The sequence below is a fragment of the Brachyistius frenatus genome, unplaced genomic scaffold (assembly GCF_029030835.1).
Source record: "Brachyistius frenatus isolate BFR_SWC_R1_liver_20210118 unplaced genomic scaffold, ASM2903083v1 Contig_74, whole genome shotgun sequence".
Classification (NCBI taxonomy): domain Eukaryota; kingdom Metazoa; phylum Chordata; class Actinopteri; family Embiotocidae; genus Brachyistius; species Brachyistius frenatus.
The window spans coordinates 851,284-869,829 of NW_027210673.1; the positions used below are offsets into that span (position 1 = coordinate 851,284).

At 40.8% G+C, this 18,546-nt stretch overlaps 2 protein-coding genes across 2 annotated transcripts; both read left to right on the forward strand.

Moving 5' to 3' along the window:
• Nucleotides 1-139: 139 nt before the first annotated feature.
• On the forward strand, nt 140-13,705 carry LOC138626452 (protogenin B-like). The gene is made up of 19 exons (XM_069708100.1): nt 140-258; nt 753-1,052; nt 3,976-4,120; nt 4,264-4,397; nt 4,499-4,795; nt 5,007-5,166; nt 5,335-5,582; nt 6,183-6,347; nt 6,619-6,924; nt 7,714-7,899; nt 9,722-9,817; nt 9,931-10,117; nt 10,288-10,415; nt 10,570-10,740; nt 11,139-11,321; nt 12,046-12,169; nt 12,270-12,402; nt 12,524-12,631; nt 12,720-13,705. The coding sequence occupies exons 1-19, from the start codon at nt 192-194 to the stop codon at nt 13,131-13,133; spliced, it is 3,552 nt and encodes a 1,183-aa protein (XP_069564201.1). The 5' UTR covers nt 140-191; the 3' UTR covers nt 13,134-13,705.
• Nucleotides 13,706-15,759: 2,054 nt separating this feature from the next.
• On the forward strand, nt 15,760-18,234 carry rsl24d1 (ribosomal L24 domain containing 1). Its single transcript, XM_069708188.1, has 6 exons — nt 15,760-15,903; nt 16,818-16,931; nt 17,014-17,086; nt 17,186-17,249; nt 17,391-17,476; nt 17,831-18,234. Exons 1-6 carry the CDS (start codon nt 15,823-15,825, stop codon nt 17,905-17,907), a joined length of 495 nt encoding a protein of 164 aa, XP_069564289.1. The 5' UTR covers nt 15,760-15,822; the 3' UTR covers nt 17,908-18,234.
• Nucleotides 18,235-18,546: the final 312 nt, after the last annotated feature.

The window sequence follows — 18,546 nt, forward strand, 5'->3', positions numbered from 1 at the left end:
TTTCAAACGCACACACTTGCTTCTGGGCTGTGGTGTCTGCGCATGCGTGAGAGGGCGGGGTGAGCCCCCGGCTCCCCAGTAGAGCTGTTGGTGCTCCGCTGTAAGCAGAAGTGATAACGGGGCTCTCCGGACAGCACACAGGAGAGCGGCGGTTCGCGGTGGGGGAAAAAATGACACAACAGGCTGGATAAATGGCGAATTTTAAGATGAAAATAGTTCAGCAATGGCTGTTTTTTGTTTTGTTTCTTCCTCTATCAAGTAAGTGTTGTGTTTTTGTTGTTGTTATTATCGTTGCCATTGAGTTAACGTTGACTGTTGACCGGCTTTGCGCCCCCCCCCGCCCCACCCCCCGGCTGTCGATTAAAAGTGCTCATCTCCTCTTGAACAGTAACTAGTTTTTAAAGGAAAATGTTGTTTTGACACACGTTTTAAGAGGAGATAACAAGACAAGACAGGCTGTTTAACTTTAACTTGATGGTGTTGTAGCTCGGCAGATTGGGATGCTCAACTGATATTTGTGTATGGTACCCGATCTACATTTGTTTCATGACATATGGGATGTTTGTTGCATTAAGAAATGAATAATGCATACTGTATGGTTTAAACAAAAAACAAAAACAACGTTTATTTTTATATCAATGATGTTTTCCTATAGTATCTCTGAAAGGTTATATAGTTACTGTTGTGCGGTTGTGGTTTTCCATTACTCAGAGACATAACTCATCACTAATGTCCCCACTCTTTTCCTGTAGGTGTTTTATGTTTCAGCGAGTTGTCCTTCATCACAGAGCCCAGTGATGTTACTGTACTACCAAAGGACCCAGCTGTATTGGACTGTCAGGCTCATGGGCAGCCTCCAGTCACCATCAAGTGGCTTAAGAATGGAGTTAAGCTGGGAGAAAGTGAACATATACAGTTTCTGCCCAACGGCTCTTTGTACATACCAAAGATAAAGCATACCAAAGAGGATTCAGATGAAGGATTCTACCAGTGCCTCTCCCAAAACAAATATGGAGCTATCCTAAGCCAAAGATCACGTCTGACTATCGCAAGTAAGTATGGAGCTCGAAGTGAAAGAAATCCTCTGGTGCTGACGTAGACTTTATTCCCGTTTTCAACTGTCAGAACCGAGAGGATGACTGGCTAAACGTGCTGGTGAAATTCACTTTGTGGTGTTGTCATGATTGCAAGCATTAGAATGGCAAGTTCATGGATTATAAACATGGAGATGAGAAGCAGATGTACCCCACCCCTCTCTTTTTTTTTGTCTTCTCAGGCAAAACCTCTGAAACCTGGGCTTCGAGGTCATTGCAAGTTGGCCATACTTGAGTTTAAAGCTGTTAGACCAGTTATAGAATAATTTTAAGAGACTGTAAAAGATAGATGGACAGTCAATCAAAAAGCTCATAAATACTCCATAAATAGTCAGTTCCCAAGTCTGAGCACACTAACTTTTCTCTGTTTTGAGGAAAAGTACCACTTGCACACTTAGGTAGGAAACATTAGTAAAACATTAGAAGTCATCCATCTCTCTCTTTAATTGTTAGTGGGATTGCATTGTCACTGCTGACCATGGCTTTGTATAATTGCCGAATGGTCTGCTACACAGAGGAATCTCTGAAAAGGCCATTTGCCTTTTAGCTTTTGTTTGGAGTGCCCCTGGCCGCCCCAGAAGAAAAGGCTAGATTTCAGGGCATTTGTTTGTCCACATATCAGTGGACAGGACAGCTGTGTCTATTCACTGGGCCTGGTCTACCATGGACACTTTTCACAGGTCTTAGAAGGGAAATCTAATGACTGATGTTATGGAAACCAGCATGGGGTTGTGCAATACACTGATTTTGACACTGACACTGAGGGTATGTTTTTGGTAATATGTCTTAATACTTAGCATTGCAAACTATGCAACATTTACACAGAAAAGGATTCATAAATATAGATACAAGTAGGAGAACAATCTTATAGGTGTACAAACACAGTTCTGTTCCTGCTGCAATTGTTTTCTATCTGTTTAATAGAAATTCTAAAATGTTCTATTTTCTGTAAGTTGACCATGAAAATCATCAAAAGTCAAGTTTGGACCGGCATCCAGTCTTTGTCATTGAAAGGGTTAAAGGTTTTTGGTCAGCTGTAGGCAGGGAGTGGAGGATGGGACTTCTCTGTGCTCCCCTTCTGTCCAGAGGTCCTGGGGGTCAGGGGTCAGCGGGGAAAGGCTTTGTGATGTCACAGCGGTGCTCTGGCTAGGCTGCCCTGCTGCTCTTTCTCCTAGCCCACAATCCCTTTCACTGGATCAGTCTCTGTTGGCCTGTCAAGCAGAGCGCTTTTGTTAAAGAAAGGCCAGTTTGTCATGTGAATGAATGGGCCTGAATCTCCACAGTGAATAGTGCTCATCCTTTCGAAACATTTTTACATCCAGGAAGTGTTTTCCTTCTGGACTACATCAACGGCATCTCCAGCTTCTGTACACAGATGTCATATACTGTAAGAGTCATGTCCTTCTTACAGTACTAAAAAATAGTATAGATACAGCTTTCCAACTCTAATTCATCACTACTGTATCATTTGATATTGGATATACATAAGTAACATAGGAATTACCTGGTTCTCTTATGAGGACTAATGCTAAACTGACTTCGATCTGGCTGCCAGTTTGGGCTCAAATTGAATGGACAGGGGGTTGAAGCGAACTTTGACATCTGTAGAGAAACCTTTGTGCTGTTTGACCTAGACATTGATTTGTGCTTTACAACAGAGGTGATCATATTAGCAGATAGGCCACACCCACCGTCCACACAACCGGTCCCAGATCGTCAGTAACATATCATTTTTAAGTTCTTCCTCTTCCTGATGCTCAGCAGGCAACCATGTTGTCCACAGACTGAATAAGTGATGTGTACCAGACTTCATGATAAGACAGACTATTGGGAGAAAAATAAATGTATTTTGACCAGGAATTTTGTTCCCATAGACTAACCCTAACCCTAACCCTAAACCAAAACCATCTTAATTTTCAGAGGAATAATTTACAAATCCATCCATAAAGAATAATAATCGTTGGCCTTGGTTTAGGCTAATCCTCAATTGACTTCACATAAACAGGGTCACCAGTCTTATTGTGTAATATTGATGATATTAGATCTTAAATTAAAGGATTGCTCTTTAATTTGGATATCCCACAGCTCAGGATTTAAATGTGGGGTTTCAGTGGGAGAACAGGGTATTGATTTTCTTTAACATGGTATTGACTTCCTTCCTGTGAGTCAGGGGGGAGGGAGAGAGTTATCACCTTAATGAATGAAGGTCATTGGTCATATCTTATAGAGTGTGCTTCTGTTAAATGCAGATTGGAGGTTGCTTATTTGTGGCGATTATTGAAAGACTTTTTGAATGCACATAAAGTGTGACTCAGCAAGTTTTGCACAGTTGTTTTAAAGCATATTTATACATAGTCAGTTTCTACATAGCATGGTCTGAATAGAGCATCTACGTATACGTAGCTGTAAAATATGTGCAACATGAAACTTTAAACTGTCATGTTTTACTTGTGGTTAAAGAGTCTAGTTTGTGTTTATATTTCAACTTTCCTCAACATTTCCTATTTCTAGTTTTGCTTGCAGTCCTTTTCATGCAAAGTGTAATGATTAGTTCTTATCTATAATAACGCATCATTCAGTGTCATTCTTTAATTGATCCAATTGATTGGGCCAGCTGGTCAGAATAAGACCTAATTTGCAGATAAGCAAGATCATGGTGTCTCAGAGATCAATTCCTTTCATATAATCAGTTAACATCCATCTAAGTCAGGACTTTGCAAGCATAATAAATCATATTTTACTAAAAGTGAAATGCTAAATTTGCCTAGTACTGAAGCAAATACTCATTCATTTCATAATAAGGAGAAAAGGTAGATTTTACTTTAAATTCAATGATGTTCAACTGACGCTCCTGCTTGACTGATTGTTTATTCCTCCACAGGTATCTCGGAGTTTGTGTTGCATCCTGTGCCTATGGCGGTGACTGAGGGCTCTGTGGCACGATTCTCCTGTGCAGTCACCTCCAGCCCTCCTGCCACCATCACCTGGGAGCTCAACCAAAGCACATTGCCACTACAGACAGACAGGTGCCTACAGAGACTTTGAGTCATGTTAGACACAGTAATCCCCATGTTATCCACTTGTGTAACCTAGTAGCAGGTCCCAAATTCTGCTGGTGTCCAAATATACCCTCTAGTTTGACGCTAATGTTTCCTCTGTATGTTCTCAGAATAACGGTTTTGCCCAATGGAGTTCTTCAGATCTACAATGCACAACTGGAAGATGTTGGACAGTATCGATGTGTGGCAACTAACATCGGTAGCCGTTTAAAGAGTAGAGAGGCCACACTGACAGTCAATCAAGGTAAAGTAATTGCATGAACTGAATCTCAGGAGTGAGCATTAAACCCATATATTCCATAGGGGAATTGAATTTATGTTTTGCATTTCTGTTTTCCTGTGAAGATGCCGGCCCTAAACAGCGTCAGAGACCCAAAATCATTGCTGGACCAAAGAACGTAACAGTTTCTCTTCACCAAACTGTGGTCTTGGAGTGTGTGGCCACAGGCAATCCCTGGCCCATCATCTCCTGGAGCCGTGCCGACAGTAAACCCATCGATGTGTACAATGCCAAAGTCCTGGGCAATGGGAACCTGGTTATTTCCGATGTCAATTCCAAGCACAGTGGAGTCTACCTCTGCAGGGCCACCACCCCTGGAACCCGTAACCACACCACTGCTGCAGCCAACCTCACAGTTCGAGGTACTGTGAATTGTTTTATAAGCCATAAGTCATGACACAACAAAAGCTTTTGCAGATGTGTGAACAAATGTTTGTATTTAGAGAACTGGCCAATATCTGCCTGTACCAAAAGTGTCAGGTGAAGATGCCTCACAGTCCGTGTTTTATGTGTTGATAAATGGCAACCATTATACTGTGTTTTCATCACCTTTCTATCATACCTCTGTTTCAGTGCCACCAACCATTGTTGAGAGGCCTGAGAGCCAGACCCGTCCAAGAGCAGGCACTGCCCGATTTATGTGCCAAGCAGAGGGAGTGCCCCCGCCACGCATCAGCTGGCTAAAGAACGGAGAGGAGGTTCACTTAAATGGGAGGATTAAGATGTACAACAGGTACTGTATAACAGGAGTAGTGGTCACAGTCAAACATAAATCCATAACATGAAAAAAAGTTTACTTCTAAAACTTACTAAACTACTAAGTGGAAACATCTTGAGGTTGCTCCTCTATGTATGTATGTTTGTTTGTACTGAGTTTTTCTGTTTTGTTCTTGTTTCACAGTAAATTGGTGATTACCCAGATCATCCCTGAGGATGATGCCATCTATCAATGCTTGGCAGAGAGTGAACAGGACTCTGTGCTGTCCTTGGCTCGCCTTATTGTTGTCATGTCTGAGGACAGGCCAAGTGCACCAAGAAATATCCATGCTGAGACCATCTCCAGCTCTGCTATCTTATTGGCCTGGGAGAGACCTCTCTACAATGCAGACAAAGTCATTGCCTACTCCATCCATTATATGAAGGCTGAAGGTGAGAGCAGGCAACGAACGTGGTTCATTTGTTTCTTCTTCTTATTTAAGCGGAAAACAAGTCAATCCTGAACTGGGAGGGATGAAGGCGTGAAGATGACAGTCGACCACATTAAGTTACATCCATCTCTCTATATGGGATCAACTTTCCTCAATGAAGGCCATCTGTTGTTGCTGCATAGAGCAGAGTTCAAGGAGGGCTCAGAATGGCAACTTCACTTAAATAACAACAGGCTTAGTCAGCCCATTGTCCAGTGCCCAGCTCATTCTGCTTGCAGTTAAAGGGACAGGATAGCTTTTTAAAAGTCTCATAGTCTAGCAAACCAATCATGGAAGGAGATATTTCACTTTCACCATTAAATTAAAGCCACTCTATTAAATTAACTCTTTTTGATGTTTAATTGGGTTTGCTTTAAGTGGTCTGGATGCAGTTATGTTTGTGCCTCGAATTACACATGTTTATTGAAAAGATGAGTGACATTCAGAAACTGCAAGCATTCTTTCAAAGCACTGACTGTCTGTTTATATGATGCATGCCTGTCTCATCTTTGGATAATCTTCACCTCTTTTCTGAGCTACTTTATGATTTATTTCATGTCAGGTCTAAACAACGAAGAATATCAAGTTGTTATTGGCAACGACACAACCAGTTATATCATCGATGATCTTGAGCCAGCTCGAAACTACAGCTTTTACATCGTGGCTTATATGCCAATGGGAGCAAGTCGTATGTCAGACCAAGTCAGTCAACATACCCTGGAGGATGGTAAGCACTAAGACTTCCAGCATTCCTTGCAATAAATCACTCTGGTAGTTAAGCTAACACGCAGACGAGTGAGGTGTGTACACAGGACATTTTGAGTGGAGAGTGAAAATAAGCATGATCACACTGTTGTTTCCAAACTTTCCTTTTATATTCTACTGGTGATTTGTGTGGGTATTAAATGGAAAGTATCTGTTTAGGTTTTTACATTTTTTTATTCTGAAGAAATTCCTTACTACATCAATTATGCTATATTTTTGATATTTTTCTACAGTGCCTCTGCGTACGCCAGAGTTAAGTCTGACCAGCCACAGCTCGACGGACATCCAGGTGAGCTGGCAGCCACTGCCAGCCAAGCTGAGCCGTGGTCGTGTGTCTGCGTACAGACTCTCCTATCGTATAGCTGCAGACAACACTGTCACATCTGTGGAGCTACTACAGAACAGCACTGATTATCTCCTGGAGGGCCTGCAGCCCGACACCATCTACCTGCTCCGCATGGCTGCAGCCACCCGTGTGGGTTGGTGTGAGCCCTCAGCATGGACCTCACATCGTACACCTAAGACCTCCAGCAGCAAAGGTGAGTCTGCTGGATCTGAGAAAGAAATGTCATGAGTTTTTGAGCACTGGTGATGTACAGCTAGATGTTATTCTTTTCTATGCCCTCTCAACACATGGTTGTATAGAGCATGATCAAAATAATCCTCGAGCTCTAAAGCACGCACCTTCTGCAGGATAAAAAGCAAACAATAAATACACATGATGCTAAAACTTGTAACTACTGTCATTTTGCTTTCGTCACATCTCTGTCTTGCTGCTCCTGGAATACTAGGAGGATCACAAGAGTTCATGCAGAGTGGCTGGCATATGAATAGAGTTTGCTCTTGTAGCATTGTCCCACAGTCTTTGTGTTGGTTACCCAGAAACCTTTGCCCTTTGCTGTCAGTGATGTTAGAGTGGCCTCAGTCACGGGTCATAAAGAGAGGGCCTCAGGCGTCTATGTGGGGGAAAGAATAGCCTATTTTCATGGCCGGGTGTGTTGGGGGAGGTTGTTTGTCCACCGAAGCGGAATTTCTTGTTTAAAAAGCTTAGTTTCTTAGAGGTATAGTTGTAGCGCACCACAAGTGAGAGTATTACACATTTCTGAATTGAGAAGGAGTAGATTGGTAATTTTTACAAAGCAATTTGTGCATATTTTAAGTCTGTCACACCCAAAATTCTTACTTTCAATTAACACCATCCATGCATATATTTGCTACACACACTGTCCTTTGGTTTTTTTGTTTTGTTTTAGTCTTCCTTTGTGCTTAGTAATATTCTAAACATTCATGTGTATTGATCTCATGTCTTCTCTCTCTGCGCCCCTCAGTCCCTTCAGCCCCTGTTCTTCAGCTTGAGCCATTAAACTGCACCTCCATTGTGGCACGCTGGCAAAGCTCTGCAGATTCTGTGGCTTTTCAGGGTTACCGGCTGTGTTACCACGAGGAAGGCCAGCCTGAGCAACCCAACATCCAGCTGCAGGCTCAAACCTATACCTACACCATCAGTGGCCTTGGTAAGTGATGATTAGGCCTGTGATCTGGTGTAGGGACAACAGAGAGTGACCAGTGCGTTCCCACTCAAATTGGTCTTTTTTGCATCACCCAATTGAATTCAGTGGACAGTTGAATGCTACATTTGCACCTCAACCCTCTGTCCTGATCAATATGGGCTGACCACTCTTGTCTAACCAGCAATCCTCTCCAACATGGCTGCGCTATTGTGTGAGATCAGGCTCTTAGGGTTAGAGGTTAGGGTCCAGATGTCCCTCCCACCACCGTTTCCCATCCAAAGGCTTGCATAATTATGCATGGCCATTGTGTTGTGTCCATGACCAGACCTGCCCTGTAAGACCTTGGCCACTACCCCCCTTCAGCTGGACACTGTCAACACTCAAACCAAGACCCCGGGGATGGGCCAGAGCTGAACCGAGCCGCTGACCTCTGGCCGTGAGACAGCAGTCTTGAATTAGGACCCTGCCCCCGGTCAACAGTCATCTGTGTTGTCCATGTAAATAACCTACAGCTATCCATATATTCACAATAAATCAAGGCCATACTAATCTAAACTGTTAACTATATTATTTCGTCTAATAGCAGTTTGGTTACCAGTCATTTCATAGCAAATTAATTGAAATGGGAAGATTGTAAAGGATTGTTTTCTAATTTAAATGTTAGTAGTTAGTAGTAATAAAATTAGAGCAGTATAAAACTCTTCAGTAGGGTTCTGTATTGGTAATCATACAAGTCAGTGTCCTTGGTTTCATATTCCATAATATCTCTGATCATGATCAGCTTCCGTTTTGAAGCCATGTTTCTCTATGCGTCATTCTAAGTTTAAGGTTATAACACAAAGGCAGTAGGAAGAAGGTGAAGGGGGAAACAAAAGGGGCCCACCTCCTATCCCACAGTTCTATGCCCAGATTCCTTCTGTTCTATCTTGGCCTGACCTGGTGACCTCAGTCAAACCCCCCCAGTCCCATGGGCCGAGGAACCCAGCAGCTGAACACTGCCCCTGGCCCAGCCCCCACAACAGGCCTGGACACACTGCCTTCGCTGGTCAATACCCAAAGGTTGACCTTTCACACTGGAGGCATAAAACAAATCTTAACGCTCCCTAAAAGCATCCTGATTTAGGGGCTGAACCAATGGTAGTTTTTTTTCAAGTTAAAACTCAAAATGTGACTGCAAGCATTCAAATGAAATGTTCCCAGACCTCTGTGATCGTTCTGATTTCTGTTTCTTTATGCCAGTAGTTGATAACGCCTGGGATATCCCATATCTGCTCTATTTCAAAAGTGTACAATGCAAACATTTGACCTCATCAGCCTTTGTTATTCCCCTCAAAGTAACTGATTTGGTTTTCTTGTATTTCAAAGCACAATATTGTGCTATAAGGACTAGTTGCAAAATATTTACAGTCGTTGAAAAGAGAAAAGAAGAAAGGATCAGAGAGCTTATTGATCACATCACCATATTTACTGGGGTTAGGGGCTAGTTGATCTTTCCCATGCTCCTCACACATGACAACCCATGATAAATGAGAGGTTGGGGTGACTCAGGAGACCATGTATTGTCCATGCGTGGGGGATGGCCAGTTGTGACCTGCAAACTTGCCCTCCCACAGCTAATTGTCCATGTGTCTGTCCTTTTTAAAGACATCCTGCTCTATTTGTTCACCATTGGTTTAATGGTGATCTTTCGTGCTTTGGCATTATTGGACAATACATTTGACAAAAGCTGCTCTTTTCAATTACTGAAATGTCAGCGTGGCAACATTGAGTTTCTGTTTTTGCCAAATGAGCAAAAATGGTTGAAATCTGATTATTTGTTTTTCAGATCCAAGGAGAAAGTATCATGTTAAGATTCTGGCTGTCAGTAAAGTTGGAGATGGCTATCAGACGGACCAAACAGTCAGTACTCCGGGATGTTTGTGTAAGTACATTGGTTTAGAGTTTATTTCAAACAGATTTCCAGCTTAACATGGAATACAAACTTTGAAACCAATTGAATTCGACAAAAACGTGATTTTTGTTTGCCTCACTCAGCAGCTAGAGACCAACTGGCAGCCACCCCTCCACCTCCAGATCAAGTGACTGTCTTGGCCAGCAATTCATATGCAGTGTCCCTGCGTTGGAGTCATCCTTCTTTCCCCTCCGGAGAGGCTGTTAGCTACACAGTCCGCTGTACACCCGTGGGCACACATAATGTATCTGCTATACGCTACATACAAACGTAAGACATTAGTATTTCATTCCTGGCAGGAGAAACAACCCTTTACTGACAAGCCATCCATTTAGTTTGGTTAGATGAACACTTTTCTTTTACGTTACATTACAGATTTGGTGATGATGTGAATATGTTCTGCATTATTGCCATAATGTAAGATTGCTGTGTCTCCACAGTACCAAGCAGAGTGTGATGGTTCAGAAATTGGATCCAAACACTCGCTATGAGTTTGTGGTGCGTCTTCATGTGGACCAGATGTCAAGTCCCTGGAGTTCTGTGGTTTACCATCAGACCGTGCCAGCAGGTAATGAATTGGACATCATTCTACCATGAATATGCTGCTTTTTATGTAACCTTGTATTTCGTCTAGGATACACACTCATATCAGATAACTGAATATTTTCTGTAAATTTCTCCATAAGAGTTGTTCATTATGAACATGATTGCTTTGTGTGCAGCACCTAGCCAACCACCTGCAGGAGTGCGAGTAACTCTGATTGAGGATGACACCGCTCTGGTGTCCTGGAGGGAGCCCACTGAGCCCAACGTGGTGGTTACATACTATACCATCCTGTACGCCTCACAGGAAGCTTGGATGACTGGGCAATGGCAGAAAATGCAGAGGGAGGGTGAGTGGTTCACAAATCTCAGTGTCAGCACCACCTCTTACACAGACTATTGAAAACATACAAAAATAAAACCTTCACTCACCATCGTACGACCATGTGAGTGCTTTAAGGTAGTGTCAACGTAAAAGATTTGTTTCCTATAAATATTTAAATATCTCCTGTTATGTTGAAGGTTGCTGATCCTCAATACCTATTAAGTGCCTCACCGACCACACAGGGACCTTTCACAACTAGTTCTAGTGGGTTTTGTATCACCTGAACTCTTCAGCTTCTGACACACACAGGGAGCTGTAAAAAAATATACTTGCTGAATATAGTTAATTGTGCAACATTTAGTGCGCCCGTATCAGTTTTCTCAACTTCTAATCCATCCTGTGTGATTCTGCTGCTTTTCATAGGAAGTCATACGGTGGCCCTGCTGGAGAAGCTGGAGCCAGGGAACGTCTACTTGGTGAAGATATCTGCCTCCAACGGGGTAGGTGACGGGCCTTTCTCTCACACTGTGGAGCTGCCAACGAGGCACGGAAACACTCACCGCAGCAAGAACCCCAGGCACTCTGACAACTTCCCGGATACAGCAGGTCAGCAACATGAAACACAGGCGCATGGGATATGATAAAAGCATCTTATCTTCATGAGCTTGACTTATTTATTACATCAAGCTGTTAGTTCTGTGGCATTTGATTTATAATTATATGAAGGTAAATCTGTAGTCTGGTGTTTGTGCTCTTAGCTTGAAATGAAAAAACTTTAACTTTCCATATGAAACCTCTCAGGCTATGCTGTAATATGAGAGTGATATGAGAGATGCCAAGTAGGTTTAATTTGTTCAATTTAATCTGTGTATTTTGTGCTGACAAAGCTGTCGCTGTACATCCAAAAAACACTGCTATTCTGACACACGTATAGTTTCATAATCATTTGGTTCATGCAGAGTTAATTCTCTTTGATAGCAAACAAACCACCAGGAGTCGTCTAATTTGATCTTTTTAATTATAGTCATCTAATTGTATCTACTATCCTTAAGTCTGTGTTCTTTCTGTAAACAGTTAAGGTAGGAATATGGATGTTTAATGTTTTTTCCTGTTATAAGCTTAGATTACTTTTTAATGCGCTTCAAGTCTTGCACTCAGTATTGACGATGAACTGCAAACAACAATGCATTAATGTAAATGTCTGTTTAAATAGCAGATAGAGTAACAGTACTTCGACCTGTGTTATTACTCAGATGTATCTAGATTATCTCTCACAGTTTAGTTCATGTTTAATAGTTTCCCATCTGAAAAACTGTTGTATATCTTCCAGTGTTCCCTGATGGTCTCTACCACATAGACCAGAGGTCTATGACAGGGATCATTGTTGGTGTGAGCATCGCGTTGGCTTGTATTGTCATGTGTGCCTTGATCCTGATCAGTAAGGGCAAACCAAGGTACTGATTGTAATCATTTGGAATAATGAAAAACATTTCACAATCATATTATAAAGTGGTTTACTGATATTTGTATATTTTATTTTTGTATGACAAATAGAAAATCCTGCAGACCCAAAGTCATTGCTGTGGAAGCTCCTGAAGGTCCAGATGCTGGTTTGTCCAGTGAACACCATACAGAGAATGTAGAGGCCCTTATACCTATGATAAGTCATCACTTCGTAAATGCTAAGGTGAGAAAAACAAAACAGACTGAAAGAGCGTCTGATGACAGCTACGACTTTTTTTTGTTGAGTCAACCATAAAAAAAATATTTACATATAATGATTTTTCATGTTTTCTCATTTTCTTCAGGGTGGATCTAACATTGTCATAAATAGTGTCAGTCCAGTCAGCAGTAAAATTCAAAGTAGAAAGTGGCTGCTTTTCAAGAAAGATATCAGAAATCCACCTGAAAGCGATGTAAGTGATGTGACATCATTCTCATCATTTTGTTATCTTTTCAAGCAGATTTCTTTTTATCTGAATATGTTCCTCTCTGTCTTCCCAGGCTGAGACGAGAGCCAGCTTGTATGAGGCTGGTAAAACTGTTCTGAGGTATGAGGAGCGTCCAGGCTCAGCGCCACTGCCGCCTTCCTCCCGGGAAATCATCTATGGACCGCTTCACTCAGAGAGCTCTCACACCAGTGAGGGCAGCCAAGAGACGGGAGACTCTGGACACTACTCCAACGAAGAAAGCAACGAGGAGATGAGCAACCCGTTGACCAGCCAAAGCTCTAGACCCGACTCTTTCGGGCCAGACAACGACACCCCCGTCGCCGAGCTGAAGCAGTCTTTTAAAGTGGAAAATGAAGAGATCCTGAGCCATCCCTTCCATCAATCTGCCCCCAATGCATCCTGGCTCTGCAGCACCTCGGAGGACTCTCCTCCCACCCTGCACACCTCCCTTGCAGCCAGCTCCTGACATCACCTGGCCTGTATCTGCTCTCCAGCAGCCAGAAGCTACGCCACCTCTACCTCGTTCGCTTCCTGAGCGGAGCCCCTTTGGTGTTTCCTGTGAGACCAGACGGCGAAACGCTCAGCTGCTGCAATGGAGGAAACGTGGATTTGCTTCAGACTTAACCTCAGGATTTTGTATGAATGTTCGTTATAATGTTTTATTTTCATTTTGAACAACTTCCTACCTGTTTGTCTGTGTTTGGCATTAACCAAAGCTCACCAATGATGAATGTTAAAAAAGAATGTCAGAAATGTACTGTGATACATTTTCGTTATATTTAATTACTTTCCACTAGAGCGGGCGGTGGAGTTGAGCCCTTTTTGAGTGATTATCTACCTCAGTGTTCTGTTCATTTTATACATTACTACCTCTTCTCACCACTTCTTGTGCAGTATTATCTCAGACTCAGGGGACAAAGTGAAAACATTTCATTGCCACGACTTGTTTGGGCATTATTATCTAGTTTCTTTCTTCACGGTTGAAAGAGCTTTTGTTTCACATTGTTTGTCTTTGAATGATGTATGTTGTGAAGATGACAAGTGCATTAGGTTTTGTCAAACTATTTTGAGCTTTATCAAACAGTATTGTTTGGCATTCTCAGTGCACTGAACTCAAAGCTTTAACATGGCCTTAATATCAAAAGGGCTTTGCATACTCTAGATGATGAGATCCAAAGACAGAAAAAAAATTGTACCCAAAGAGTTTTTGATAATACAATAGATTTTCTAAGGCAACCAAAAATATAATGGATGTAAATTAAGGGTGCGTTTGCCAAAATATTGTTCTTGCCAGTGATGTAAATTTCCTTTAGAAAGCTGGTTTTCTCACTATAAATTGTATTAATGCTTTATTCTGGTGAAAGCTTTAGCACAAGTCTCCTCGGCTTGTGTTCCATTTGCGGTGATGCCGATGCTATTATCCAAAGAGTTGTATTCTTCCTCAAATGGGTCGGGCTTTTTTACTCAGTTGATCCTTGGTACGATGAGGTGAAAATTATTGACACAAGACCAAAGATCTAATGTGTCCTGCCAGTGACAGATGATGATATTTATTCTTTGTTCAGAGAATCATCTGTCACTATTCACGACTATTGCTGTATGGGGAGGATTTCTTTTTCGCTCTCCTCAATATTTCCTGTCCAGGTGTGACAATGAAGGATTCTGACTATCAAAATGGAAACCCTGTGTGTGAAGAGCAACATAATCAATTTTTATACCTTTGTAATACAAATAATCCTAACCAAAGAAGCTTGAAGTCTCAGTTATTTAGTGATTTTCTTTGGGTTTCATTTACATTATGCTATTACTTATTTGCATTCAAATGTGATAGGATTTCCAATGAGTTTGATTACTAGAATGGCATTTTTACATAGTTCTTTTTTTTTTTTTTTTTTTTAACTTGAGATGTCAAAAACTGTTCTGCTGTCTTTTTCATCACCATGAAATTTCATCCGAATGATATCTCTCTTACACTGGAAAATTTTAATTATATTGCCCTTTTTAGCATGATGTTGTAAACAAAAACATTTTCCAGTTTCAATGTAACATTTTCTAAAATACGGCTGGTTTCAAGTTCAAAGTTTGTCGGTATAATGCTTTGAAAGATGAATTTGTAAGCCAGTTAATTTTTGCTGACTTAACTCAGGTTCCAAATGTAGATTTAGCATGTAGATGTAACTGTTATTATTTAAGTTATGGTTTTCTGATATTTTTGCTTTTGAATACCAAAATTTACTTTTAATCCAAAGTGAGCAACAAAACAAATTATTTTATGTGTTGAAATGTTGCAACAGACTTTTTTGATGCTCTCAAGATGATCACAAATTCTAGGTCCTAGATAATAAAATTGTTCTTGGAAAAATATATTTTGTGTTGCACTTTGTTTCTATGGGGTTTTTCAGCAAATGTGTGTGAGTGTGAAGGCGGGTTTCCTGTAAAACTGATACAAGATTTTTGAGGCAGATCTTTGTAGGGATGTAGATCTTTTTTTGAAGAAGAATTACAGCATTTAACAGTTGAAAAATCAAGCTCTCAGTACTTTCCAGTGGACAAACTATTCAATGGTTTTAATTACCTCAAGCCTAGATGCTGTAACTTAGCTAACATATAAAAGGATACTGATATATTTGCTGCTTTGCATATATGACTATGTGATATATATTTCTGTTTGATATATATTTGTCCGACTGATTTATTGGTTTAACTCCAATTCAAAGACATGAATCCGGGAAAACAAGAAAAACGGTCATGAGGAGCCGCTGTTGTAACAGTGTCACAGGGACCTCACAATGGCACAAAACAATTATGTACATGTGACAATATGTGAAGGTGATGTGACTTTAAAGTATTCTGTGGTTCAGCAGTTCAGGAGAGAGTCCAAACCCATCTAAGAATGGAAATGCAAGTGCGGTGTTTTTTTGTGTGTGTTTTTTTTCCAGTATGGCTGTAGAATATTTAAGTTGAATCCTACTTTAATTTGAATTGTGCAGCAGTCGAAGCGTCGACAGTTGTAACGGCAGCTCCAGCAGGGGGCAGCACCTCATCAACAGGAGCTGCAACTTACCAGCGCTGGAAGAAGAAGAAGAAGAAGAAGAAGAAGCTCCGGGGCGGTCTTGTTTTTATCGGCTGCCACATGCAGCTCCTCCGCAGTGAAAATGCGCATTGAAAAGTGTTATTTTTGCTCGGGACCAGTGTACCCCGGGCACGGGGTGATGTTTGTACGGAACGACTGTAAGGTACGACACTGTCTTTTTTTTTTTTTTTTACGTAACAGTTCTGTAAATTTAACAGAAGTTCGTGTTTTGACTTGTCGAGCGGTGGCCCGTTAGCTGGCTGGCTAATGCTAATCACTCACGTGGGACGAAGAAAAGGAGTCAGAGCTGACAAACAGGAAACAACTCGGCAGCTAAAACTCTGCACGGCGCGGAGTTCATGTACATAAGGTTAACGTAATAATGTGTGGAAAGTGAAGGCTAGTAACTTACAGCATGAACTTGTTGAGGGATCCGGACATTTAACTCGCAGGGCCTCAGTTTTGATCACATGGAGTAAGTGGGCCCTCTGGTGTTACGATGTGGAAACAGAAAAACAAACGCTTCTACAGTCTTATCTCTACTTTAATACCACCTCTGTGAAGCTTATAAGGCTTGTTGAGAAAGTGAAACGTAGCATTAATTTGGAGGCGTATAAACAAAGGTAAAAAAAAATACTACAGTTGTAGTATACAATTAGTAGGGTTTTTTTTTCCCCTGATATTTTAAATACCAAACCTACAATCGATTCGTTGAGAAAGTAATTGACATATTTCTACCTTAAACATACCTTTGACATCACTGTAGGGCAGTTTGTTGTTAATTATTGGACTACATGAACACCAATACTGGTGTTTCTGTGATGATGCGTGTTCACTTCTCATGAATAGGATGAATGCAAAAGTCAAATTCCTGCGTGTAAAAACGTGTATGTAACTGACTGGTAAATAACATGATTCTTGTTCTAAAGATTGAGAGCCTCTTAGTTTTGACACCTGTAGTATCAAATCTGTAGTGCTGAATATTTATAATTTGTAACACCTACAGATCTACCTGTAGGTGCCACGCATGCATTCCTTTTTGAGAAAACCTTTAAATTATTTTTTTTGTATATTCAGGCATTCAGATTCTGCAGATCAAAATGCCACAAGAACTTCAAGAAGAAGCGAAACCCAAGAAAAACCAGATGGACCAAAGCGTTCAGGAAGTCTGCAGGAAAGGAGTTGACAGTGGTGAGTTATCTGTGGAGCACTTTCTCAGAGTGAAATCTGTTTCATCCAACAAACATACTCATAAATAACTTGTGTCTTTCAGGATAACTCTTTGGAGTTTGAGAAACGCAGAAATATGCCTGTTAAATACAACAGACAGCTGTGGGACAAGACAGGTAATCTACACGTCTACATTTTGGAAGCACGTTGTGTAAAAACATCTGGTTATTTGTTTCTTTGCGGAATATTTCATGTTTCACTTTTACCTTCTACAGTGGAAGCAATGAGGAGAGTGGAGGAAATAAAACTGAAACGACAGGCAAGATTTATCATGAACAGGTGAGCAGTTTATTTTTCTTTTAACTTCATTGTGTGCATCTTGCAACTGCAGCATTATGTTTCGTTGAGGCATGAATAATAATAAATATGATAATTGCAGTGTTTGCGTTGTCGTAACTGTTCTTTGTATCCTCTGTGTAGATTGAAGAAGGGCAAACAGTTGGAGAAAGAAGAAGCCATCAATGAAGTGAAGAAAAACATTCATCTCATCAAAGCACCACATGCAGGTAAAACATTACTCAAATTACTGGTTTGTATATATAGACAAGAATCATGTTATCATCGACAAGTAATTTCATTTGGGGACGCTGATTTTAATACTAACAATGGTTGACTTTAGCAGACATAACCAAACATTCACATTGCACAGCACCCTTTTTAAACTAATGAAAATGAAAAGATACATTTCTCCCTATGGAGGATTACAACAAGTCAAATTAAACATGAGGTGATGAAATTTATTTGTCATTTTTGGGTCATCAAAAAGGAAATCTCTTTGGGGAAAGACTAAAATACGGCAGAATAAATGTTCTCAAGATTGGCCTGTAATTTCAGCATTGTTTGTTTTTTTGTTCTTACAGGAAAGGCCAAACAATTGGAAGACAAAATGGTGCAGAAGTTACAGGAAGACGTGGACATGGGGGATGAGGATCATTAATCCTAAACCGAAGCGGTCCTGTTTGTGTCATGAAACTCAAAGACAAATCGGCTTTATATTACACTGTCCCATTGTTTGGAATTACAATTTCAAAACGACACATGATGGACACAGTAAGGCATTCAGTTTTAAGTTGCTGTAAAAGGACTGAATGCATTGACTTAACAAGAGTCTTACTTCAGAACAGCAGCAATTAACTGCATGTCTCCCTTTTTTTTTCTACTGTATTATAGTTTAGGCTGTAAAGAATTCAGTATAATGTTTTACAGTCATGCAGAAAATGTTAAAAGCTCACCAACAATAAATTAAAAAGCATCTTTTGGGGAATTTCTCTTCTTCTATTCCTTATTTTCTGTGATGTTAATCCCGTTTATTACCATAGCTATTCTAAAACTTGAGTTGTTGCTAAAACAAATAATTGATTCACTATTTCATAGAAGTATGAGAAACCATTTAACCTTGCTGTGACGTGAATTTTTGCTGATAAACCCCTTAATTTCAGTGGTGTGTACAAAGAACAGTATGAAGGAAGAGATTAGCTGCCTCCTTCACTACACAGACATATTGCATACATTGTACAACATAACCGCACAGAGTGGATTTACATAATGTGCACCTTCTCTGTCTGCTGTTTGCAAA